We start from the raw sequence: 27,155 nt of genomic DNA, 5'->3' as shown, positions 1-27,155 counted from the left end.
CCCCCGCCGCTAGGGCGGCCGCCGTCCCGCGGGGAGACCCGCGCCCGCCGCCGCCGAGCCCCGGAGGAGCTCGGCGGGTGCCCCGCTCGCCCGGCGGGGGAGGCGGGCAGGGGCGCCGGCACCGAGCGCTGCCGGCGGGAGCGGCCCTGCGCCCCCGCGGCGCAGGGGATATTCCCCCACCCTCCGTGGAGCGAGCGAGCGAGCGAGCGCCCTTGCTGAGTGGCGCGGTGCCCCCAGGTTCCTGGGGGGTGCTGCGAAGCGTCCTTAGCACCTGCCCTCTCCTGACTGCGTAGCTACCGGGTGAGGAGGAATCCTCCTCAAAGCTGGGAAGGAGACTCCCCTCCTGACACCCAGCTGTTCCCCAGGCCCAGCCAAATAGTGAGTGGGGGGCCTCCCTGGGAAGGAGAGGCAGCCCCCAAAACAGGAATAAGCCAGACACACCCCCGCCTCCACCTCCCCCAGGTACTCACCTAGTGATTTTAGTTATTTACGTTTGGTCAGCAGGCAGCAGAGAAGGTCAGACAGGCCCGGATTTAGGTACTCTCCCGTTTCCAGTTGACGTTGACCACCGGATAAAAATATAATTTCCAGGATTGATCTGGTCATTCTTCATCCTAAAGAAGATCCCTCAGTTCTTAAACCAAGAGGGTTTTTCTCCAAATAACCTCTGCAAGGAGAAGACACGCCTCCAGGGAAGGAAAAAGAGAGATTTTGCTGATAATATCCACAGAGTTAGCAGAATTCTTTCAGAGATTTTCCTAGCCCTAAGGACGAGGTGTACCTGCAGGAGAAAGAAGAGAGACTTTCAGGTAGGGAGACTACGGATATTGCTCTCTCAAATCCGACAGTCAGTGAAGAGAAGAAAATGCTCCCTCGTGGAGACCTCCCCTTTAGTAGTTAGCTGCCAATAGAGAGACCATTTCCATCCCGGGATAAAACTAGCAGTTTTAGGGGACTGGAAGTCCCACGCAGATCATTTTAGCACTTGAGATCCTGATATAATTCACAATCCCCTGGTCCTCAAAATCTTTCTTGAAGAAGCTCTTGGAGTCACTGACAGCAACATTCACGTTCTGTGGATGGGACTCAAAGGAGTGTGAAGGGCAGCATCCTAGAAACCAGCCCTGAAGATCCATCTTCCTCCAGAAAATCTGCCAGAGTGAGTGACCACATTATGTCATCTCTGTCTTCCTTTCTGTCATTCTTTTTCCCTCTCTCTTTATTGCTTTCCATGTCGTTTTCCTCTTAGTATCTGCTTTTCTATGAATCTTTCCTGTCTCCTCCTACTTACGAATCTCTCCCAACCTTCTTTTTCCACGTATCTTTTTCCATCTCATTAATAACATTTACACATTACAGGGAATTGACCTGATCCTTTCCCTCATATTTAGCTTATGGGTAACTCTCATCCTAATTAATTGTAGCAAACCTCTCCCTCCTGTCCTTTCTACTTGCCGCCTTTGGTGTATTGATTTTTGTCCTGGGCTCAGCCTTTATCATCAGTGATGTGAAATTAATTTATGTTATCCAGTAGTCATTGAGAGGGATAATACTGGCAAAAAAAGAAAAAAAAATGAAGACAAAAGAAGAGTGATTTGTAGTGCCAGTGTCTGATAGTGTGTGTGTGTATATATATATGTAAAATATTATATTGTAGGTGTCAGGTGTTCTCTGTGAGAGTCTTGGTATGAACGTAATTGTAGGAATAGAATCATTGTGAGATGCAGACTTGGTTGTGCTGGGAAGATGAGTGCCAGTGCTAACACTCTGACATGAAAATCATGCTGTACTCTGGGGCTGAGAGATCAATCCTGGCAAGAGTGCCCTTGAGAGTTGATCCTTTTGTACATGGGGGCTAGGGGTGAAAGTCATAGCAACACTGGTGGAGTCTACTCTGGAAGTCAAAAAGAAGCCATTACATTGCTACCAGTCTTCATATGTATCTTCTTCTGCGTTCAGGGTTAAAAATATCGGTCCTAATGCTAGTGTCGTGGTGAGCCAAGCTGGTTGTTTTTTGTATATGGGACAGTTAAATTCCTGCCCAAATGAGTATTCTGACACTGCTGTCGTGATTTCCTGAGAAATCAAGTCCATAGGAGACTTGACTCAAGTCAAGCCAAAGCAGATGCCTTTAGCAGAAGCATTATCCCTAAGGATATCACCGTTGAGATGTTCTTGTTTCTGTTCTCCAGTGAGACAGCCCTGAGGATATCCAAGATTAAAGGAACCTTGGCCAGGACAGGTACTGTTTGGAATTCAGTAGGATGCACAGCAGTTAATAGGGAATCCCGGAAGAAGAATCTCCTTGTTGTGTTTTGGCAGTAAGACAATACAAAAGAATCTGAGTCCCTCCTAAGGTGATTCCCCATTTTTGCAGAGATTTTGATGGTTATCACTAGCTTGAGAGGATGTTTTTTGTTGTTTTGGTTTTTTCTTTTCCTTTTTTTTGGTCCTCTGTTTTTGCTTCAAAGGAAGGCTGAACCATGAAGTCATGAAGTATATATTCATGGGGTACTGCTAGAATAGATACCTGTTGCCCTATAATTGTGCAATCAGGCTGTTTTGAGTACAGGCATGTTATCTAGGCAAGGTAAGAGATAACTGAGTCATTTTGGCCTTTGTACACTCAAGGGGGTTACTGACTTTTCATATTCTTGAGGTTAATTTACCTTCCTCTGCCTCTTCTTCACTGTAATGACTTGACATTTTTCAAGTGCTTTTGGCTCTGGCAGATGCCAAGGTGCTTTACTGAATGTATGTGCCAGCCTTACAAAATTCTGCTCTCCCACAATGGCTATCTTTGTATGTTTAAAAGGTTTTATCCTTTATTATTGGGATAAAGAGCAATATTTGTGTTTTCTGCCTGAGCTTTCAGCGCTCATGACAGACCTGCAAGGCTGAAAGTCATGCTGTAGTGTAATTATTATTTATTTGTTAATTACTGGCTGGGTATTCAGTGCTGACTCAAACACACAAAATTAAGGCAGTCTCTGCTCTGAAGATCTTGTAGTCTACAAGACATCTCTGCAAAAGTTGGGGCATATTGGTAAGTTCAAGGAGGGGAATCATTTTTACAGGGCATGGCTCTTCAGTGTGATTATGTTGGTATTTAAAGGCTAAAATACACCTTCCTCCGAGGTAGAATGCTGCAGCTGTTCTGCACCATTTATTTAATATAAAAGTATTCATAAAAGGGAAAATATTATCCATCTTCATAAAAGGGCAAAGTACTTTTATAGGTACGTTTTACTGCAAATGCTGCGTCTTTAAAAAATTATGTCATTACTGTTAAATCAGAATGCCTAAAATTGGATTTCTAAACCCAAATTTAGGTACCTGAATAAATAGCCAAATTCTCCAAGTGTTCAAGAACTTTCAGGTGCCTTCAATAGAAGGTACAAAGTCTTAAGCCATTGGATATGCAATGCTTAATTGTATATGTATGGATTGGTAAATTTAAACTTGTGCATTCATGCTTTTAAAATTGAAGCAGTCTGATCCTTTCCTATGTGCACTCCATTCCCAGTGAAGTTTGAGAACTGGGAGCAAGGCTCTTCGCAAGTCAAGCTCATTAAATAAAAATTCTTATTAAATAAAATTAAATGCGAAGGTCTAAAGACTTATGGGAAAATTATTACTAAAGGATCGGGAGGTTATATTAATGGTATATTAATATTTAATAACATTAGATTAATGTTTAAGTATGTGTTCTGTAACTTCCTGGCATTTTATCCTGAAATCTGGTTCTGCAGACAGTGTCTAGGTCAAAATAAGGAGTCGGACGATTTAGAATGAAGTAGAATAATCTGTTTAGGGAGTCTTAATGTCATGTTGCAGCCCTGGATGTGTCTGGGAGTCCTGTAATGCTTATTTTTTTTTCTGCAAGATATGGCTGAATTCTGGTATCTCCAGAGAAGATCTCCCAGACTCATCTGTTCTGTGGAGTTTTTTTCCTTGCCCCAAAGATGCAGGTGTCAATTTGTACTTGGTTTCATCATCCTTGTTCCCTTAAACTTCAGCTGAACTTCATGTAGTGAAAGGTCCAGCCTCCATCGGGATTTAGAGTTTTGTCCCTTTGCTTCAGCAGTCAAGGTGATACAGTTAATGGCAGTTATGTTACATTACCATCTTAGTCCCTCACTGTCATTTTAGCCCTCAAGAGCAGGACTAAGATGATTCTTATTTTACCTTGCTCTCAGGCAGGAATTAGTTCTGTTCATTAGCAACCGAAAGATGCTTTCAGACTTGTTTTTCCGTTTACTTCTTCAGACCTTGGGATAGAATTGTAACTGATGACTTTCAGGCAGAACCCTGTATCTTGCAGTATGCTGTTTAAAAATTTGTATCTGTACTGTGCTTTGGAATTGAAACTTTAGTTAAGGGTATTGTTTCTAGTCTTCTTTGGCTCTAAAAATATGAGTAGCGCCCAGATTAGCAGACAGCCTAAAATGGTATCTCTAAGACATGTAAACTCTCCACTTGTGTTAACTCTGAAACATAAAGAAAAGCATGTAAATCTCTGTATTGCTGATTATTGCACTTCCTTATTTTAACAGGAATATCTCATTGATGTGTTTATTCCCCCCAAGCTTGTTGTTTTTGTAGCAGTTGGTATTGCTGCTTGCTACCTGCTCTGCAGTTTCCTCCTTCCTTCTAAAGGATGTAAGATGAACATAAAAATCCACGGTGTACTTCCACCATCCCCATGCTTTTTAAAAGCAATCTGTGTGGATGTGTTACTGAGAGAGACAGCCCCTAGCCGTGTGTTTTCACACTTAATTAATTGTAAAATTTTCATACTAAGCTTGAAATGAAACGTATGCAAAATCTTGAGAGTGTTTCAAAATTCAGAGACCTTCGCAGCAGAGTTCAGAATGAATTTACACCCCTAGCATGAGCCTTCAGGTAGGTGTCTTAAAGGCAGAAGACGCAGCATTCCAGTGGTGTTGCCAGTTCCTGACCTTTGTCAGCCCCTTCCCGAATCCCATGCCTGGCTTCCTAACATTGTGTCATAGTCAGGTTTTCCTCCTGCACCTTTAAGGCTCAGCGTGTTTCCACCCTGCCACCCTGCCTACGTCTTTACTCTCATTTCCTCCTACACCCCAGTGCTCCTCCCAAGTCTCTGAGTACTGCCCTTTGCATCTCGTTTTCCTTTGGCATTCTGTCCTCCTGTCCTATAAAGCCTAAAACACTTGTTTTATCCTCATAAGGCAAGCATTCCCCATCTCCTCCCTAAGATTATTTTGTGTTGGGAATCCTTTCTCGTGGCATTTCGCAGGCCTCCTTGTTATTACCACACCTGCATTTTGACCCCTCTTTTGGCTTTCATTATATTGTATTATTGTAGAGACCCAGGATTTTTGTTTGTTTGTTTGAGGTTGTGTCAAGAACCCTGTTCTTTTGTAAAACTGTATAATAAATACAATTTTGTTCCTCTGAAAACATCTGTTTCTTCTAGGCTGATAATGGCACTGGCACTTTGTCTCCATAATCCGTCTGACTCATTCTCCTACTCTTCCTTTTCTGCTGTCCCTTTCCCTTCCTTAGGAATAACCAGATTTGAGTTGTGAATTAGAATGAAAAGCTCCTGCGTTGCGTTCTCTAGTTCCTTCTAGCAGTTCAGGAATTTGCTTTTGAAGTGAGGTGCTCAATTTGTACAAGGACCAGTAACCCTTTCCCACTCCTTCTAAACTAGTCAGTTTACCTAATGTGAAATCACACTAGATCGAGTAACTACAAAGCGTTAGAGGATGTTTCAGGGACGGGGGGACATGAGGATTTTATATCTCCAGATTTTTGTTCTTTTTTTATATATATTCTTAAAAATTGAACTGTTAATGTTCTTTGCCTTGTGAGACTCTGTGGCTGATATAGGAGAAATATCATATGATTACGGTTAAAATTAAAATCTGAATAATTGAAAAAGAATTGAAGCTTTTCGTGGTCATGAAGTAAGGGAGCAACAGTTTCCAAATTCTCAGTTTCTCCCCCCAAAAAAAGTTCAGTAAAAGTAATAATAATAAAAAAATCTCAGTAACTTGCAAAAAAATCAAACTATTAAGCTTATTGTCTTTGAAATTTGTTTAAAACTAGCTCAACAAATCAGATACGCTTTCCATGTGAAGAATTGGTTTTGGATTTGGGAGATGTAGATTCTGTGCCTCATTTGCTGGCTGACCTTGGCTTACGTGTGTGGTTTCCCATTTATACATCAATAAAAGTATCGATCCTTTGTAAGTGTTTCAAAGCCTAAGGATGAACAACACTCTATAAGGGCGGGGTGTTACAAGCGATACTCTTCATATTGTTGATTGCCTTTGTTGGAATGTGGGATTGAACTCCATCTCTCTAGGCTAACTTTTGTGGCATTAAATAGTGAAAGCATGAGGCTCCAATTCATTTTTCTTTAAAGAAACTTCTCAAAACACCAGAACTGAAAGGCGAGAGTTCCTATACCGTGTCTGTAGCCTAAAACTGTTTTTTTAAGTTGATTTAAGTGTAGATATTCTGACTCCTTTGAATCTTTTCCTTCTAAGATCTCTAATGACCTTTTCTTGGCCAGGCCTCGGGATCTCTGTTCCATCTTCATCCTTCTTGGCTTCCCTGCTGTTTTTGACACTTGATCATGCCCAGTCTTGAAATCTTGTCCTCTCCTGACTTTTATGCCTGTGTTTTCCAGGGTTCCCTCATACTGTTCTAGTCACTCATTCAGTAGCTTCTTTGTTAGCTTTTCTTCACTTATTTTTTTCAGAAGTCGGATGCACAGGACCATCCCTGGTGTGTTCTCTGCTTTTCTTCACCACTGTCTTCATGCCAGTCATACTAGATTACACGTTTCAGCATGCTTTCTTAACACTTTTTTCTCCAATGATTCGCTGCTGCTTAAATGAATAACTGAGACCAAAATGGAACTCTCCAAATCTTTTTTAGGATTTCCTTTTGTTTCCTGCTTTCCTCTGTTACAAGCCTCCTATAGTTGGGCCTGTAATGTGGGTTTCCTCGGAATCCCACTGTTATTGCATTGCAGATACAGGATAGAGCCTCATCCTCCCCCAGACCTTCATGGCCTTGGTCTTCAGCTTCTTTCACAGTCTCTTAAGGCACCCTCGTGCTTTCCCATCTTCCATCCTCATGTGCTTTGGCTGGCCTCTGTAGACTGTGTTTCCCTTCTTCGCTCTTGTTAAAAATGCCATGGCTAGTCTGTCTTCTAGCGTGATTTGTAAACGTGTTGCCTTCTCCTTCCCTGCAGTCCTGTCCATTTGCTATCATCTACCAAATAATGGTCCAGCCCCACTCGAGGGCTGTCATGTTTGTATTTCTCCCTTATCTATCTAGGTCTTTTATCGTATTGCCCTCTGCTCTGCTAGTAGCGTGTTACACTGTGCTTTTCAGTTTCTTCCATAAGCATCCTTTCTTCCTCAGCTGATTCCTACCTTCATACCTATGGGAAAAATGCCAGTCAATAGAGACCAGACATACTGGAGAGTACCTGTTCATCTATTTGAGAATTATTCAAAAGGACCGAATTATATTCACAGATAGTTGGCTTATTGTGTTTATCCTTTCCATCCTGACACTTTTTTTTTTTTTTTTTTTTTGTGAAGGAGAATTATTACAAAAATAAATAAAGATGATCATATGCAAAGAACCAAGCCCAAAAGAACTAGAACAGAAATAAGTATGGGTTGGGGGAGAAAAGTTTGTCTTTAAGTGTCTCTGAGGGACTAAAGAGGAGGTTTAGCTTGAGGATGTTGCTCAAAGTGTAGCCCTTTTACAGTAGGATGCAGAATGCCACGTGGCTGTACTAGCATTTTAACACAGAAAGACCTGTTAATGTGTGTTTCTTGGTAGAGAGATTCAGAATTGTGATGCTGACTTTCGAACTTTGTATAAATCTTTACAAGTTTTGGGCCTGGCTCAGAGTTGTCAGGTGTATTGTCTCCTGGAAGACATTTCACTCACTTCAGTACAAAATAACAGGAGCTGAAAGAAAAGGAAAAAAGAGTAATTTAAAACTGGTTGAGACATAATTTATGAGCTTTGTACAGTATTAATTCTTATGATCAGTCTCAGACTTCAATTTCAGCTGCACTTTGCTTCCAAGCTCTCATTTAACAAGCTATTCCACTTTGTGCTTTGGTAAATCTTAAAACGAGGAGCATCTGCTGTATCTACGTTCTGACCACCTGGTATACAATTAATTTATACCTGACACCAATTTTCTTATTCTTTATAAATTCAATATGCATTTCTTCCTACTGCTTGATATCCATTTCCATAAATGGGACAGAATGGGTTGTGGCTTGTTTCAGCAACGATTGCAGAGCTCGTATTGACTAATCGCTCTTTCAGTGATTCAGCCTTCGGTGAACAGGTTCCGACCACTTGAAGTCGGGTTTTCATTTTCACTATGCCTAACTGACATTTATTTAGGGAGCCCTCTTATGTTTAAACTTCATAGTATTACTGTTATTAAACTGCAAGGTTGACAATAATCTTTCACTGACATCCTTTTTTTTTTATGGAAATAGAATGTAATTTTCATTTGTAAGTACATAATGCATTCTTCTAACATGAATTTCTGTAGCTGTCTTTGCAATGATGTGAAGATCTTCCGAGCAAGATGTTTTGCATGCTGATCTACTTCTGATGTTGTCTCTAATTTCAGAGACAATCTGGGTAACATATCAATGTTTTCATATCCTGTACAGCAGGTTTGTCACTGGATGTGATTCTGATAGCTAAAATTGAAATCTTTCTCTTCAACCTGCGTGCTTCCAGAAGGTTAGGGGAAATGCCATATTACAGATACAGTTTCTCTCACATAGACTTTCTGGTTTCCAAAATTGTTTTCTTTTTTAATTTTTGTTTGTTTTGTTTTCCTAGCTATATACTTACAAAATTGAGTTACTCCAAAAACAATGCCCAATACCTTTCTGAGTGTAAGAATAATTGCTCTGTTAATATTGTTGAAACAAATGCCAGATATTTCTCTTGTCCGTCTTGGCATATGTTTAGAATTACAGCTCCTACTTCCAGTGGTAAAATATTGCTTAGTGGTACTGAAGGAGGAGAGGTGCTTTAGAGAGTGTTCTCTACCCTGTTGTGGGGGTATATTTTCATTGCGCTTCTTCAAAAGGCTTATTTTGCTTTTTTTGCTTCAAATCCCTTGTTTTTTTGGAAGGTGAAGAGCTGAATGGGACATTGGGTTATTAGTAGAATAAATATTTTATAGTAATTTTATTACAAATAGTCTTATCTCAAAAATATTTTAGGCATACCAGTTTTCTCAATATCATCTGCTGTTTTACTTGGCAGGTCTTTTAAGTCCTCCCCACTCTCACTTACGCAGTGACATAAATAAGCAAATTGATTATTCCTAACTTTGAACTCATATTGCAGAGCGTCTGAGGGATCTCTTCAACAATTGTCTATTGTCTAGTGTTTCTCTGCATTTCTATTGCATGTGTATTTAGCAGACAACAAAGAAATCTTGAATTAGTTAGTTTTATTATTAAAATCTGGCAAGGCACTAGCAATAGCATTTTATGCCTGTAAAAAAGACTCTTCCTTCACATGAGAATGTTTTAGACTTTGGCTCTAATAGCGTGAGTTGATATATCTAAAGCAGGTCAAGTTTTAAAAACTGCATGCTTTGCCAGTTTAGTAAATAAATTCCATGGTTTTGGAATTGGATACTGATGCACTTTCAACATGGGTTTCTTGGTGACTTTATAGTCCCCACAATCATTGTGCTTTATTAGTACCAGGATTGCGTGCACAGTTGACACAGTTGATTCACTTAACTCAAAATGTGAAATTATTCCCTGCTCATGCAGTGTTTTCACTCACCTTGGAAAATGTAAGGGATTGAAAGGTAAAGTTGATTTTTAAAATGAGCCGTTATGCTTCTTAGTAACTATATAAAAACAGATCTTTCTTTTTAATTCCTCCTCCCTCCCCATTTTTTTAGGAACCTTATACTGCTAAGATAATATTTGCTTGTTAAAGAAGATCATGTCTTTATAAGGACATAATTATTAATAACAAGCGACAAGTTCAATAATTTATATTGAGCTCCACAGTCTAAAAAAAAATCATCTTTAATTTTTCAGTACTATCTTTCTGTTTTGTAACTTTTTTCTAATTTCCTGTTCAGGGTTTCACAATTTCTGTGTCACCTGTATTAATTTGCATGGAATAGCATGAAACATTCAAAGCCATTCCGTCTTGCACAGAAAGGAGTTTCAAGTAGGCTTATAAAAACAGACTGTTGTGGCATGGACAGGCACAGACTTTGTAACCGACTCCTCCATATTCATAGAGTTGATACCGCGCTATGTGCTCTTAAGTGTCAGTAACTTTTTTTTTGGTGAATCCTTTTTTTTTTTTTTTTTTTTTTTTTACATTTGTGACGAGTGCATACCGTGCCACCTATTACCGCATCATCAAACCTTTAATTTATTGGATTTTTTTTTCTGCTTGTTCTTTTGCTTCTAAAGAAGGGAAACATGGTTCTAGGGTATGATGATTTTTGTCATCTCCTTGCCTAGGACTATTCTATTTTGTTTTTCCACTCATTTCGTGTGGCATTGCAGACAGAAGTGTGCATTCAAACTGCAATGCTTTTCTTTTAGTGTGTTTACATACTAATACAACTCCTACCACTCCTTCCACATTACGTTTCATATTGTGAATAATACCAGCGGCTTCTCTCTTCCATCTGCGTTTATTTCCAGAACCATCAAAAATATCATAAAGGCTTCTCTTTGATAGTTACCAAATTGATGGACAACAATTTTGAGACTAGTCAAGGACTCAGATATGCTTTGTCCTTCTTCCTAGCTTTTTACATGAAACAAAATCTCTCAGTGAGGAAGTTTGCTTAGGGAAGATAATTTTTTAAGTGTTTTATTCCTACCTTCTCTGTCCATATCTCCTTTTTCTTTAAGGAAAACATGCATCTTAAAATGGCAAATATCTCCTCCTGACAGAGTTACTGGCATAGGAATGCAAGTTTCTTGTATGTGTATTTAACATATGTGCTTCAAAACTAGATTTTTTTCTGCCAATGCAGAAGCTGTTCATTTTTCCATGTTGTTTTTCTTGCTTGCTTTTTGAGGCAGCTTCCTCACATTACCTTCCTGATTACCTTTCTTGGAAAGGGTGCAGACAAATGGTTTCCTTATAGAGGTTTTTTTTTTTTTTTTTTTAATTATTTTTGTAATATCCCCAGAAACCAGCTATATCACTTTAGCTATGTTAGGTGAACACTGTCAGTTAGATCCCTTGATCTGGATTTCAGACACCCACGTAGAAGTGACCTTATTTTTATAGGTTCTCTGCATCAATCTCTCACGCTAATCAGCATGTTTTGAATATATTCCTACTTAAAGTTTGTGCTGAGAAACTTGAATCTTAGTGTTTTGCCAGTAGTTTCTTACTGGATTAGAACTGCAGCAGGAGTGAAAATAAATGAACAGGGAAAAAAATGCATCTTCTACAGGCTGTGCACAGCACCATTTCATTCACTGTTCCGCTGTCCTGCTTCAGTGGCAGCCAATACTGATCAGTCAGCCTCAGAGTTCTGCCTTAGAGAATATTCAGGTCATGTTTGTTAGCTGCATTCAAAATGACTCTTAGAGCTCTGTTCCCCACACTTCATACGTTTTTTTCCAGTCCTGATATATTAAAGTAGTTGTGATGTTGGTAGGATCAGACTGACTGGGTGCAAGTATTTGCAAAAGGGCACCAGTTTCTTCAGTGCAGCACAGTATTGTAGAGGGAGTCTGTTAGAGAGATAGCTGGGTTACATTTTCGGTGTAAGGTTCAATTTGATGATCCCAAATATTCCTAGTAAGGAAGAAGCTTCCCTGGAGAGCTGTGATGAAGTATTACTAGTCCTAAGTAAATACTTAAAAGTATATTCAGTGCTAGGATTTTCTTTAACGGTTAATGTCTTTTTCCTTCTTAATCAGACTTGTAGATTTGGATCAGTTGTTGGCTGAAATCTTTACATATCTCTGACCTGTTTTGATTTAGGGTTGTGCTAAGAACAGGAATCTAGTTAGTGCTTGAGAAATGAAGAAACTGCAGTCTGTTTGATGGTGATGACTGGCTTCCTTAGCCTTGTTTTTCACATGTGCAAAGGTAAACAATGTCAATGTATGTATTTGGTTGACTTGAAATTGGGAGGTTATGAATAACAGTGTTGCGTTTCTTTTTACTTCTTAGAAATCGATTCTAACTTACTAATGTGATATGGTTTTATTTTTTAAACATCCTCAATTTCAGTTCACTTCAATAACTAACATGTCTGTTAGTCATTTGGTTTTCGTGTGTGTTTGAATAGGGTCAAAAGAGAGGAGTTTGAAAGACCATTTGTCAGACAACAAAGTGGGAGAAGAAAACTGGAAGAATTATGAACTGCTCTGATTTGGCTGCAATGTTGTTTTATCATTAATTAGTATCAAGCTGATGTGGTACTTGAGTGAGAGACAAATCAGGTGAATGTGATGTGCAACACAAAGTGCTGTAACTATTTTTTTATAGCAGATGTTATTTCAAATAGGTTAGTAGCAAATTAATTAAAATATTAATTTTGTAATGACTGGGTTGCTGGAATTGCTGCCTTACCTGAGGGTTTGACTATGCCAGATTATTATAGATCCCATATTGCCTTTGCCAGTATCATAATCAAGTGAAAATTTGGGTGATAATCTTATTCTATCAGTTTGAAATTTTCTGTGGAATCTCGGAGTATTATCTTTCTGTTTTAAATTACTTTCAGGCTTGTAGAAAGTGAACTACCAAGTGAGGCAGAACACAGATGCAGCAGTTTCTGCAGCAGTGCCAGGCCTCTTCTTAGAAGTTTTGAGGACCTTATAAAGGAGTTACGGGAAGAAGTCGATGGGCTGCATTAGCACCCATGAAGATGAGCAGGAGATGGATAAGGTTTTCTCAGAAACCGTGCAGCTCCAGGAGTCCCAGCCGTCCACAGCAGTGCAGTTGCCGGAGGGCTCCACGCTGTGTCAAACACACGTATTGACACTGTAGGAGGAGGCTGAAAACTGGTGTCTTCTCTTGTGGACAGAGAAGAGCTCTTACACCCCCCGAAGCCTTGCAGTTGAGGAACAGTTTTGGTGCTCTGCAGGCTGTGGAGCAGCTGGCCATGGCTTCAAGTGAAGCAACAGGGCTGGCAGAGCGTGTGCCGTGCAGGAACACCCAGAAGCAGCAAACATGGCGAGGGATGGTTGTGGGTGACTCCCTGCTGCAGGGGATGGAGGCACCCATCTGCCTATCTAACCTCTTGTCCAGAGAGGCTTGAATAAGAGGTGTCATACAAAGACTGCCCCAAGGCTTGTCTTTGGGTGGGACTGTTAACTTCTGCTGCCATTCCACGAGGGCAGTAATGGTGCCAAGGGCAAATTGGAAACCATCAAACAGGATTTCAGAGCTCTGGGGATGTGGTCAAGGGTCTGTGACCCAAGTAATTTTCTTCTCAATCTTGTTAGGAAATGTGATGGAAGAGCTCATCATGGATATCATTTTTAAGCATGAAGGACAAGAAGGTGATCAGAAGTTGTCAGCATGGATTCAGCAAGGGGAAAATGTGCTTAACCAACCTCATAGCCTTCTGTGATGGAAAGACTGCCTGGGTAGATGAGGGGAGAGCAGTGAATATTGTCAATTTGACTTCAGCGTCCTTGACTGCCTCCAAGAACATCCTCATAGGCAAAATCAGGAAGGCTAGACGAGAAGACAATAGGGTGCATTAAAACAGCAGAGCTCAGTGTGTTGTGATCAGTATTACCGGGTCTCATAGATGACCTATGGCTAGCAGCATCCCCCAAGGTCAGTAGTGGGTCCAGTCTTGTTTGGCTTATTCACCAATGACCCAGATGGGGGGACAGAGGGCACCCTCAGCAAGTTTGCTGGGAGGAATGACTGATAGCCCAGAGGGCTGGGCTGCCATTCAGAGGGACCTGGTCAGGCTGGAGTGCTGGGCAGAGAGGAGCTCTCTGAAGTTCAACAAAAGCAAGTGCAGAGTCCGGCACCTAGAGAGGAATAAGCCCAGGCACCACGACAAGTTGGAGGTTGTCCTGGAAAGCAACTCTGCAGAGAAGGACCTGTGAGTCCTGGCAGACTGCAGGCTGGCCAAGAGGCAGCAACGTGCCCTCGTGGCTAAGAAGGCCGTTGGGATCCTGGGGTGCGATAGGAGGAGTGTTGCCAGCAGGTAGAGGGAGGGGATCCTGCCCGTCTATACAGCCCTGGTGAGGCCATGTCTGGAGTACTGTGTGCAGTTCTGGGCTCCCCAGTACAAGAGGGACATGGAGCTACTGCAGAGAGTCTAGCATAGGGCTGCCAAGAGAATTAGGGGACTGGAGCGTCTTACATGAGGAGAGTCTGAGAGAGCTGGGCCTGTTTAGCCTAAAGAAGAGAAGACTAAGGGGGGATCTTATCAGTGTATACAAATACCTTAGGGGAGAGTGTCAAGAGGATGGGGCCAGATTCTTTTGAGTGGTGGGCAGCGTTAGGACAAGAGGCATTGAACACAAACTGAAACAAAGGCAATTTCAGGCAAATTCTGCCTGAATTTGAGGGAAAAATTTTTGACTGTGAGGATAGCAGTATTGGAACAGGCTGTCCAGAGAGGTTGTGGAGTCTCCTTCTTCGGAGATTTTCCAAACCCACCTGGATGCCACCCTGTGCCATGTGCTCTAGGTGTCCCTGCTGGAGCAGGGGGGTTGAACTAGGTGATCTCTAGAGATCCCTTCCAACCTCAGGCATTCTGTGACTCTGTGATGTGTATTCTTAAAGGGGTGGTGTGTTTATTGAAAAGTAGTTGTTTCAGTGCTAGGTGATAGTGCATATGTATAAATATTATTTAATATTTGCATACTTTTCTTTTCATGTCAAAGAGATTTATAAATCAGGGAATGAAAGCACTTGGATTTTTAGTGGTCATAACGTGACCCATCTCTAACCTTGCCCACCTCTGAGGAACGTGAACATATTAGGCTTGTATATTGTATATAAGCCTTACTTTTTACCTTTTACTGTATAGCCTGTCATCCCAAATGGTCTGGTGACATAATGTGAGCAAATCTGAGGACTTGGTCAAAACTGCAGTATTGGTTTATTGTGCTTCTGGCATCTCAGCTCAGAAACTCTATTTGACACTTTAAAAAAAAAAAAAAAAAAACTTAATTTTCTTGATGGCAGCTGAGAAGCTTGTATTTATTTCATTTTGCCTTTGTATTGTTAGCCCAAAAGATATTTTGTTAGGATTTAATATGCATATGATAAGCAGCAGTAATTTGTTCTCTGATTTCATTGTGGAAATTAAAATTTGAGGCACATAGAGAACTAAGCATTCAACTGGTATTTGTTGGTGTTTCTTTATTTCTCCCAAAGCAGTCTGAGTACTGTTCCTCAGGGAGGGCTGTACCTGTAAAATAGTCGTGCACATGCTGCCGTGGTTCGAGTTACACAGATACCTCAGCAGTTGTCGTCTTTCCCGGTTGTACAGAAATACATTATTGCTTTACCGTTGCATAATTCAGGAAGGAACAGTGCTGCTTTTTCTCTTTAAAGATATTCGAGATTAGATCAATTTAGCCAGAAAGAGTTGTATTCAGTAAGCAATAACTTGTAAAGGGCAGGCACTGGAAAGCATTTTGCAACCCTAACCATCTAGTTGACTGTAGAGTAAGTAGTCATTGCTGTCACGTGTGATAGTGTGGCAGATGAGGTGATAGATAAGTTGGTAGCAGTTGGGCTTTTCCTTTCCCTTCTTCCACGGACAGAAACATGTGCCACCCACCGCAGATACCGGTGTATCTGTGCATGCATATGGGTGTGAGTGATAAAACTGGCTGGGCTTTCTGAGATGTCTCCTGAGCCCAACCTGCCAGAGCCGCTGCTGGGGGCGGGCGCTGCGTCGCGTTTGGCGGGAGGTGCTTTTTGTCGCAAAGTGAGGAGCTGAGTGTGGTGCAGTGCAGATTGTGTCTGTGGAAACTTGGCTACCTAAATCCCAGCTTGGAGGGGTTGCTGTTGGTATGTTGTCACAGCCGCTAGGGGTAATAGTGAGATCTTTATGATGACCTGATTCCTTAAAAAGACAGCCTATACGTTCGTGTATTAAATATACAAGTTCATACTACTAAGTATTTTTGTCGTATGCAATATTTTTGTGTGTGTGTAGAAAACCCTGGGAGTTAATGTAGTCATGATGGGCAAGTGGGCTTTATTTTTTTTGAGAGGAAATATGATCTCGTGACTAACAGAAAAAATGGGATTTTTTCCCGATTCTTTCCTCCCTGTAGAAAACTTGCTATGTGGCCTCAGACAAGTCAGTTTTTCTTGTGTCTTGGTTTTGGGAAAAATATTTGCCTATTTTATTATGAATTAAGCAAGATCTAATTGAGTAAGATAATATGTTTATTTAGGAAGGATGTGTGATGGTAGGTAAGACTGTAACTATTGTGAGCGGAATGTAGTCTAGTCCACCTCGACATGGTAGGTGTAACTTTCTATATATAGTGTTATACTTGATCTTGACGTTTCCAAATGGGATATGTAATACTAGCTCTAAGAAATGGATTAATTATAATGTCGCATGATGCAGCAAGAGAGCCTGGGCCTCGGAAATTGGCCCAAAATAAAGGTAGTCCCAGTCCTGAATATTACAGATGATCCAATTAAGTTGTCATTTGGATATGGCCTGAGGAGATGTTGCCTTTTAGCCATCATTCTGCTCTTTACCTGACAAAGTAAATGTACAAGATCTTGGTGAAAGGACATAAGGTTATGTTCCTTAAGTAGTAAAGGAGTGAATGAAGTACAGCTGCTGAAGAGGCTCAACCTCCTTTGAACAGGTCTCTTTTGTACCATAGTTCTTTAGCTGAATAGAGTTGGGGTGGTCTGGATAAGACTGGGCCAGCAAAGTGACCATCACCTCTGTCACAGCTGCTGCGAGCAAGGATGGTCCTCTCAGGGACACGGTCACGGGCCTTGTGGATGATTGCATCTTGCTGTGAATAAGGCACGTGGAGTAGTGTGATCTTTGAACAAGTATTTTCTGTTAGGAGGAGAGGTAGAGGAGCAATGCAAAGAGATCTTTCTGCTTTCAGATTCCAAATTGTTTATACCTTTGGAGTTCCCTTTCTGTTCCTCTCTCCTTCCAGATACTCCAGCTTCCCCCATCATGGCCTCCGACCTGGAAAGCAGCCTCACTTCCATAGACTGGCTCCCACAGCTTACTTTAAGGGCTACTATTGAAAAACTTGGGGGATCCTCACAAGCAGGACCCCCAGGGGCTGCCCGAAAGTGTCCCCCAGGCTCACCAACAGATCCCAATGCCACCTTGAGTAAAGACGAGGCTGCAGTGCACCAAGACGGCAAACCACGTTACAGCTATGCCACTCTGATCACATATGCCATCAACTCATCACCTGCCAAGAAGATGACACTCAGTGAGATCTACCGTTGGATCTGTGACAACTTTCCATACTATAAAAATGCTGGGATTGGTTGGAAGGTGAGGCCTTCATAGCTAAAGTGTCCTCTCTGTTTAAAAGACTTTATTTTCTTACTTCTATACAAAATGTACTCACGGAGCAAAATAGAGAGATAGATGTGAAACCAAATTGACTGCTTGGAGGAAATGCGGAGCCAGAAGGCCTGTTCTCACTGAGCGTATGTATGTGGTGGCCCCTTAAGAAGGACCCTGAAAAAAATCACTACTAAGGTCTGCATGACAGTGATGCTCTTTTCTTTGCCTTCTCTGTAGGAGTATAGGTAATTCAACCGGTGTTATTCAACTTGACCCATCCTTTTTCTTTCTTCAGCTTCCTTTCTGCTCTGTTTTGGGGCACATGCAGTAGGCTTTGGTTTGTTGAGCGTGCACCATCCTTCACTGTCTCTCCCACTCCTAGACATATGCAGAGCTCCCTAGATTTTCATCGTAGCACTTACATGTTCTTTCAATTTCCCTTCAGAACTCTATTCGTCACAACCTCTCTCTGAACAAATGTTTTCGGAAAGTGCCTCGACCGAGGGATGATCCTGGGAAGGTAAGCAGTCTGCATGCTCCTGGGCAAGCAATTTAAAACTGCAGGGAATAAGCCAGGGTTGCCCTTTCTAACTCATGGTTGGAATTTGAAACCTAAAGTGTAGGCAAAAAATGGAAGCACTAATAAGATTTACTGCTCTGCTTGGCTACAGAAGCTGTTGCTTAAAGGGAACTTGTAAAGGGGCCTGAATGGTTTTAACATTTTTTTTAATCTATAGTTTGTGATGGACTTTGAAGATATAGAGGAAGAAAAAAAATAGGGTTGGATGTGCTTGGTTAGTTTTCTTTTTCTTTCTTGATTTTTCATGTGTAAAATGCAGGTCTAGTTGAACCTGTTCTATTATGACAGAGCTTGGAGGCTGCTGGCGAATGGCATGGTTGTGACCTCACGGGTTTCACAGAAACAAGATCCTAAGAAGTGAGAGCAGAACTACTACCCATTTCAACTGCAAACCATTTAGTGTTGAAAAAAATATCACCATCACACATTTCAAATCTGTAAAAATCAATTGGAAGGAAAAGCTCTTAAGAATTTAGCAATCTGTTGCTTCGGTAAGGGCTAGCAAAACTCTTAATATATCCAGACTGTAAAGGGGAATTGCTAGCAAAACTAAGACCTGGTATGCCGATGTTGCTACTATAAAAAAGCAAGCAGGAGGAAATTACGGGAGGTGAAGCTATGTGTTTGGACAGAAATCTTATCTTCTTTTTCTGCTATCAGGAAGGGCCATTGGCCCATGTATTTTTTTTAGATAATCTTTAAAGGATTGAGTGCTCAGTTGGCATCCAGAAATTGAAGTTGTACAGCTCTGAAGATCACTGCTCATTGGTTATACGGCTTATTCCAGGAAATCCTAAGTAGTTTCAGTGCACGTTTGCAGGCGCTCATTAACATGTTGGCCTGGGTTTATAGTAAAATCCTGTCCTGTGCTTGTCGTGATTATTCAGATATCAGCTGAAACTAAAATGAACTAAGTCACGTCCTAGAGTTATCTTTATCGTTAAGTCAGAAAATAACAAACCAACACAATTATAGACTAAATTAGGTCAAAAGGGACCTTTCAAGGTCAACCCATCTCACATTTAACACAGACTCAGTTAGATCAGGTTGCTGTGGTCTTTGTCAAGTCAAGTTTGAACATCTCCAAGGATGGAGATTTCACAGTATCTGTGGGTGCTTGTTCTAGTGCTGCACCCCCATTGTTTAAAATACTATTTTTTTCCTTTTGCAGTGCATCTCTGAGAAGAGTCTGTCTCTGTCTTTTCTATAACCTATAATTGAAGATAGTGGTTAAGTCCCTTGAGCCCTTTCTTGTCCCGACTAAACAAACTTGTCTTTCTTAGAACCGCCCGCACATCATGTGTTTTAGTCTCCTGGCTCTCATGGTGGCTCTTTTATGTCAAAGTCTTGGGCACAGAACTCAAGGGGGAGTCTCACAAGCATTCAAGAGAGCGGTCCTTGTAGCTCTCTTTATCCAGTGTGAACATTTTGTTGCTCATTGCAAATCAGTAATGCATGCTGTGAAGAAGGGACTGAAGAGGGTAGGATGGCCCAAAGGAGTTGGTCTAGCTTGGATTAAAATATCCTTTGTCCTTGGGAGGACATGCATGGGAGAGGGATGGAGCAGTTTACCTGCCACCAGCAGCTTTGTATCTCGTTATTAACTTTGATGCAGTGCGGAAGGGGAATCTCTTTCCAACACCCAAGTCTCAGTTGTCTGATGTCCTGGAAGGTGATCTTGGTGGTCCTAATGTTTACTTTGGTGCTGTATCCTTAGGGTCAGTAACAGCCCTATGCAGGAGGCTCTCCAGTTTAGTAATACAGTCACTCACCAATATGTCTTCTTTCCAGGGTTCATATTGGACCATAGATACATGTCCAGATATATCTCGCAAGAGGCGGCATCCTCCAGATGATGATGTAAGTGTCGTCCTTTCCTGAGATCGTGGAGCAGCAGGGCCTCTGTCCCTTCTTTTTCTTGGAAAAAAAAAATACTGTGATCCCATTTGGGCGGCAGGGCACAAAAATGGGTGGACAAAGGCTAGGACCGAGCGAACTTACTTGAATGTCCCGCTGTCCTGGTTGCTGTTGCCGTTCAGTAGCAAATTTAATCCTGTCTAAAATCCTTTATTGTAACTCTTGAGTAACTAAGGCCCAGTCCTCTTTTCTAAACTGTGAACTTCAGCTATAGAGGAGTTGACTTCCCAACTGCAGTTTTACTTCTCCATCTGTGTTTTATTTCCTCTCCTTTATTTTTCCCTTTTTTCCATAGATACCACAAGACTCCCCAGAGCAAGAGGCAAGTAAGAGCCCTCGGGGCGCTGTTCCAGTCAGCACAGAAGCCTCTTTGCCATCTGAGGCCACCCCTCAGTTATCACTCCAGAGCAGCACCCCTATTGCCAACTACAGTCAGGTGAGCAGCAGGGAAAAAGATAGAAACCCTCAGAAGCAAGGAGGGGTGAAAGGAAAGGAGCGCATAAATGGAAAAGTGGTGAGAAGAGAGGGAATAGAGCAGACAGAGGGTAAAGGAAAATAGAAGGGAAGCAGTGAAAGTTGCATGGCAGGAGAGAAAATAAGGAGTAAGTGAAATGTAAGAAAGGGAGAGACGGGGATAAGGTAAGAACATAATGGCATTAGACAGCTGAAGTGTAAGTTGGAGAGGGTATGTTGCAGAAGGATGATGGTGTTCGACTTACCTTGAGGAAAATGGCCGCTGGGAAGACGTGGTGGGAGATGAACCCAATGTTATGCGATACCACTGTGTGTTTTCCCTACATCCCACCTCAGGATCCATGTCTTAAGTTACAAAATCTAGTACAAACTAGATGGCTCATTCCAACTCCATGTGGTCCTTCAGCAGGGCGCAGGACCTGTTGATGTAGCCTCTACAGTAGCTGGAGGGCAGGGCCGTGAAGGGGCCGATGTGCCACCCCCACTCTACAGTGCCAACCATGACTTCAAGTTCTCCTACTCCGAGATCAACTTTCAGGATCTTAGCTGGTCCTTCCGAAACCTCTACAAATCCATGCTGGAGAAATCATCTTCCTCTCAGCACGGTGAGTAACTATAGGAATCATGTAGGCACAGCCACATAACCTTGTCCACTGATGTATACTTGGTGTCTTTCAGATCTTCTCTCTTTTAGGATCCTGTGCAAACAGACTTTCTTTGCTTGGCATGCTGTAATTAGTTCTGCCAGGGCAGATAAGAAATTTGCATGTTCTTTATCTCTGCCCCCAGTTCTGTCAGAATAAAAAGGGTAATGAATTTAAAATACCTTGTGTTGATACTAAAGCAAGAATGGCAAAAGCTCAGAGGAGTGAAAAACTTGGCTGAAAAATAGTCAGAGCTGTCAGGCTAGAAGCCATAGCAGGGAGAAAATTGTTGCATGTAGGCAGTGGAGTTTCCTCAAAAGGATAGTGGAAAGCCATTGTTCCCAGGATGTGTTAGAACTAGGATTGGATGAGGCCTTGGAGAATGGAGCTCTGAGGATTGGAGAATGGGAACAACCCACAATTCCATTCATAGATCAGATTTCTCTGATAGAAGAGGCAGCCACCAGAGGGCAGAGTCACTCCAGGAACAGGATGGGGTGACCACAAAAACTACCTCATGAAAATACCAAATTACTGCTCTCACCTTTAAACATTCTTCTAAATATTAGTCTTTTGTAAAAAGGAATATATTATTAGGTGAGCCAGCTGTGAGCCATCGTACAGCACAGGCCAAGTTCGCTACTAAAAAAGCATCCTCCTAAACTTTAGTGAAATATATGTTATATATATATTTTCTTTTTTTTTTCTACTCTCATCATGCTGACACTTGGAGTTTTTAGTAGGAGTCTGTTATGTGGCTGTTGTAGAACAAGAAAGCTACAAAAATCCAAGAAAGAACCTTTACTCCATGTGTGTCTTTGAGTGTCAAAGCTAAGCAACAGTATGTTTTCAAAGTATTTGACTGCAAAGCGGTCTAGGAAAGCTTACCAATTTTGAAGAAGCTGCAGTTGAACTACGAGAGAAGATAACAATAGGGACCCTTTAGCCCCATTCCAGTAGTAGTTCTGATTTTGTCTCCAGCTGAATACTGAGACTTACTTATGATCAAATAAGGATACTGAAAGTGAGGAATGGGTAGCTGAAGTCAGTGGTGTGCAGTGCCTTTCACTGTGATTTTTTTTTCCAGAGGTTCTACAACATAGGGGAAAAATGAACAGGGGACGCAGACACAAGAAATAAACTGTAGCCTTAATCTTAAATTAAAGGGAAGAGTGGAGAATGACTGTTGCCCTTGCATGTAGGCAATGACTGAAAGAGATGAGGGTGGCAGGAACACATAAAAGACTCAGGAGGAAATAAAAGTAATAAGGAGTCCTGTTACACACAGTGTGCTCTGTGTACAAAAGCAGTAGAATGTGTGATTCCCAGTTACCTGCATCAGAAAAATTGTGAAGGTTGCAGACCAGGCTGCCTGGAATATAGAACTGAAGAGACCTTTTCAGAACAGCAAATCAGTGTCACCAACCTACCCATTATCTATGTTTTGTGTTTAACTTCAAATTTGCTTAACAGTCATTTCTAGGAGACCAGCATCCATGTGAAATTCCAGAAAAGCAGGCTGGGGTTCGATAAATGTAGGACAGATCCAGGGAGGCATTTTTGTGCCTAACTCTCTACTAGAGGTCTAGTCTTATATTGTAGGGTCTCTGGCTTTGAACAGAACTTGGAGCACCTGTGCGTGTGTTAGTGGTTTCACACCCTCTAGAGAACACCTCAAAAGCTTCATAAGTAGCAGGGTGAATAGTGTACTGGATAATTCAAGCAGGGTTGTGATCCAGGCACCTGTTAAAGCTCCCTCCTCTTTCTTTCACCCTGCAGGTTTCTCTTCTCTCCTTGGTGACATGCAGCCCTCCAACCACAACTACTACATGTACCAGCAGCAGCAGCAGGGCCCTTCCTCAGTGGGCAGTGGTCCCCCACTGCACACCCCAACCCCAGAGGGTTGCCCATCACAGGGAGGGAAGCAGCAGGGGGGTGAGGGCTATGGCCCTCCACCAGTGATGTCCATGCACCCACCCCCAATGCAGCATGGAGGCTACCACCAGCACCAGCAACACCACCCGCACTCCCACCCGCAGCAGCAGCCACATCAGCACCAGCAGCAGCAACAGTCACAGGCTTCAATCAACAGCGCTGGCTTTGGTGAGTCACTGCTGAAGGAAGGAACAGCTGGACCAAAACAAAATAAAAATAAAAAAGAGAGAGATTAGTGGGGACCCTCTCAAAGAAATTCCACAAAGAAGTTTCCCCTGCGCAGTGCCAATATTTTGTGTACAAAAAAGGGCAAAAGTCAGTTCTGATGGATTGTTGAGTAGGAAATTCACTTCTCTCTGAGGGAAAGGAGAATATGTATGTGTATGGTTTGGGATTCTATTTAGGGATACAGGGTAAAGCCTGGGGCTAAATAAAAAGAGAGACATCATCCTTTGGTCTTCCAAGGGAAGAGGGATTTCCAGCTAATGTAGCATGAGGCTCTTTGGGGAATAGAGAGTGATCCCTTTTTATTAAGGGATGGAGGGAAACGGTGTTCTGCCTTGGAATAATCTTGTCTTGTCTTTCATTCCAGCATTTCCCCCTGATTGGTGCTCCAACATTGATTCCCTGAAAGAAAGCTTCAAGATGGTAAACCGGCTGAACTGGTCTAGCATTGAGCACTCCCAGTTCTCAGGTCAGTTTTGGCCTAGTGGCTACAAACAGTCGTCTAGCATTTGGAAGTGCTCAGATGTTTTTTCAACTGTAACCTTGACAAGTCTGTGGGTTTCTCAGTGGCACCACTCTTCTGTTTATAAAGCAAGATCTACTTCCTGGGTTCTGTAAAAAACAGACACCCTGCAGAAGTAAAGACAGATACTGTGCAAGTCTGAGTGGGGGCATTAATTGATAAAAGTATCACAGAAAGCTGGTAGGAGAGTTTCCCTTCTGCTCCTTCCTCCCCTGGCCTGAGTCAGTGAGACAGCACACCTAAAAGGGAGCTCTCCAGATGCCCTGTGACTGATTAGAAAGGAAGAAGTAGGGTTTGCAGGGAGAAAGTAAGATTTAAGCCTGGAAGATAGCAGCTACTTGCAGGGAGCCTTTCAAAGCCAAGGGGAGAGACCACTGTACGTGCTGGCTTTGAAGCTGTCCCTGTTCTCTGCAGAGCTCATGGAGAGTCTGCGCCAGGCTGAACGGAAGAACTGGACGCTGGATCAACACCATATTGCCAACCTCTGCGACTCCCTCAATCACTTCCTCACCCAGACTGGTCAACTTCCTCATCTAGTCGGCCCACAGCAGCCCCCCCGAATCTCTGAGTCTTGTGCCCTTAACAGTGGCAAGCAGGAGCAGTCCATGAACCAAGGTAACTAGGGTGTAGAAAAAAGTTATTTATTGAAAGGCCCAATTCTGTGAATATCCCAAACAGCTTCCCAGCTTGCCAGGCAGCGTAGCACTGAGCAGCTTGGGACTTGGCTGTTCAAGTGCTGTTTGTACCAGCTCAGTTTCACCTGGCTTTGAAGAATTAGGGGTGTCCTATGTCTGTGGCCTAGAGACAACAACATCACGTGGTACAAACCACTGTACGGCAGTGTATCATCACAGAAATACCTTTTAGAAAGTCAACTGAGAAAGCAGATGGAGTTTATTTTCTGTAGCTAAAAAGCAGAAAGGAATGACAAGCGAGGAAGGCTGCTGTTCCACATGGCAAGAGTTCTTGCACCCATGTTGGAGGAGAGCTAACTAGACAAGAGTAGGAGATCGTATGGTGATGATAGCACAGAGGTTATCATACATCTTGGTCTTGATGCAACTGTGGTCATGTCTGTTGCCTAGTACTGAACCAAGTGGCTGATTTTGGGCTGACCTCTGGTGTTTCTGGATCCATTTTTTACATCACTAGAGAATCTCTTGCTGGTTGCCAGAGCAAGATCCTTGACCAAGCTATAGCTTGCAGTAAGGATCCCATAACTGAACTTTTTCTCAGTATCCTGTGGGTCTGAGGGAGTTCCTCTGTGGCTGAGCTGTCACCCAGGTAGGGCCCAGACAGATAACCAGAATACTAGCAGTTTTCTTTTCTTTCCCTTTCCAAGTGAACTCCTATGGTCAGCCCCAGCCTCCCCATCTCTTTTCCGGGCCATCTCCTATGTACCAGATTTCCACCCAGGATTCTCCAGGATATAATCGCCCAGGTAAGAATCATAGAATCATAGAATGCTTAAGGTTGGAAGGGACCTCTAGAGATCATCTAGTCCAACCCACCTGCACATGCAGGGTCGCCTAAAGCACGTGGCACAGGACTGCATCCAAGCAGGTTTTGAAGATCTCCAGAGAAGGAGACTCTACAACCTCTCTGGGCAGCCTGTTCTAGTGCTCTAACACCCTCACTGTCAAGAAATTTTTCCTTAAGTTCCTGTGGAACTTTTGGTGTTTCAGTTTGTGGCCATTACCTCTAGTTCTGTCAGTGGCCACCAGTGAAAAGAGGCCAGCACCATCCTCCTCACTCCCTCCCTTGAGGTACTTATATACACTGATGAGATCCCCTCTCAGCCTTCCCTTCTCCCAGCTGAACAGGCCCAGCTCCCTCAGCCTCTCCTCATAGGGCAGATGTTCCAGGCCCCTGATCATCCTTGTAACCCTGCACTGGACTCTCTCCAGCAGCTCCACGTCCTCCTTGTACCATGGAGCCCAAAACTGGACACAGTACTCCAGATGTGGCCTCACCAGGGCTGAGTAGAGGGGCAGGATCACATCCCTCGACCTGCTGGAGGCAGATTGGCATTAAGGCAATCTTCGTTATATGAATGAAGATTGAAGATGTTCCCAAACCTCTACGCGTTTCTCCCAAAGCACTTGCTAGTCGAATGGAGCACTGAGGTGGAGAAGGGGCCTGGACTGCAAGGGATCCTTCAGAAGGGCTGTGCCATTACTCCCGCAGGGTTTAGAATTACAGCGGCCTGGTTTCTTTCGCTTCACACACATGGTCTCCTAGCCTAGGCTCACCTTCAGTCAGTTGTTTGAAGATAACCTGATGTAGGGAATCTCCTGTTGCTGCAGTCTTCTGTGGCCTTTTAGCAATCAGCTGTGAGGAAATAAGGAGGCTGCAGATTAACTCTGTAGGTGCTGCTGTGAGGAAGTTCGCAGCACAGCACCTCCCACCTGCAGACTTCAGTACTTGCTGTCTGAGAGGGAGAAGTCCTTTCCAATTATTTTCTTGTTTATTTGACTGTGAGGAGAAGCTTATAGTGCTGGAATCCCTTACATGTTCTTTTGTCTAGGAGTCCGCTGTGAAAAATCATGATTTTTTCTTCTAACTGTTCCGTTCCTTCCTCTTTTCATGTGTTGGGTTCAGCTCACCATCTGGTCCCTCGGCCTCCAGGACCTCCTCCAGGCGCCAATGAGGAAATCCCTGACGATTTCGACTGGGACTTGATCACCTAGCGAGTTACAGACTTGAGAGCCTGTCCTTCATGAAGGACATGGGAGGGAAGGGGGACGTGGGGTGAATGGTGTCAGCACCACCTTCTCCCACCTCCCTGCCTTTCCTGTATATAGATATATATTCTCTAACTCTGCCAGAGAAGCCACCGCAAGATGCTGCCGAAGATAATCCTTCCTTGCGTCCTGTTTATCTTTTTTCTTTTGTTTATTATTATTGTTATTATTATTATTGTTATTATTACCAGTAATTGAGCACAGCCCTCCCCCTCCTCTGGTGGCCTTGGGCACATCACATTGGCTGTTCTGTGCACGTGGTGCCCTGCGGAGGGTGGAGAGGTGGCTCCTTGGTGCCATGAAAAGACCTCGGAAGGCTAAATCCTCGAGTGCATCTTTCTCTGCCTCCATCATTTTGCGTTTAACAATCCCTCTTTCCCCTCGAGGTGGCCAGTGAGTCTGTCCTATTGGCTACTGGAGTGAGGGAGCCTAGTGGACCTTGGGAGCCTGTAATTATGTTGTTTCTTACATGTTGTAAAAGTCAGGGGATTAAAGGGACACTGGAGGGGGGTGATCTTAGCTCTGTGAACTTTCTTGCACCAACAGGAGGGAAAAG

The 27,155-nt window shown here is 42.7% G+C and overlaps 1 protein-coding gene across 3 annotated transcripts; it reads left to right on the top strand.

The window, feature by feature from the left end:
• The first annotated feature begins 845 nt into the window (after positions 1–845).
• FOXJ2 (forkhead box J2) lies at positions 846–27,155 on the top strand. Of its 3 annotated transcripts, none has more exons than XM_010213308.2 (11): positions 846–1,159; positions 17,190–17,542; positions 18,003–18,077; positions 19,929–19,997; positions 20,350–20,490; positions 20,935–21,133; positions 22,952–23,275; positions 23,700–23,801; positions 24,270–24,470; positions 25,198–25,296; positions 26,457–27,155. In XM_010213308.2, exons 2-11 carry the CDS (start codon positions 17,210–17,212, stop codon positions 26,543–26,545), a joined length of 1,632 nt encoding a protein of 543 aa, XP_010211610.1. In that variant the 5' UTR covers positions 846–1,159; positions 17,190–17,209; the 3' UTR covers positions 26,546–27,155. The 3 variants fall into 3 exon arrangements, with proteins under 3 accessions (XP_010211610.1, XP_088387462.1, XP_088387461.1); XM_088531336.1 differs by having other exon boundaries at positions 17,136–17,542; positions 20,938–21,133; XM_088531335.1 differs by having other exon boundaries at positions 17,136–17,542.

The sequence above is a fragment of the Tinamus guttatus genome, unplaced genomic scaffold (genome assembly GCF_059628265.1).
Source record: "Tinamus guttatus ecotype Peru unplaced genomic scaffold, ASM5962826v1 Tinamus_guttatus_pri_ptg000408l, whole genome shotgun sequence".
NCBI classification, from domain to species: Eukaryota; Metazoa; Chordata; class Aves; order Tinamiformes; family Tinamidae; genus Tinamus; species Tinamus guttatus.
Note: the sequence above shows the minus strand (reverse complement) of the source record. Positions and strands in the feature narration are given on the sequence as shown.

Bases quoted from the DNA above. Each gene is read 5' to 3' on its own strand.
- FOXJ2 (XM_010213308.2), top strand. From the start codon at position 17,210: ATGGCCTCCGACCTGGAAAGCAGCCTCACTTCCATAGACTGGCTCCCA. The intron at 17,543-18,002 runs GTGAGGCCTTCA...ATTTCCCTTCAG, and splicing joins ATGCTGGGATTGGTTGGAAG to AACTCTATTCGTCACAACCT. The intron at 24,471-25,197 runs GTAACTAGGGTG...TCCCTTTCCAAG, and splicing joins GGAGCAGTCCATGAACCAAG to TGAACTCCTATGGTCAGCCC.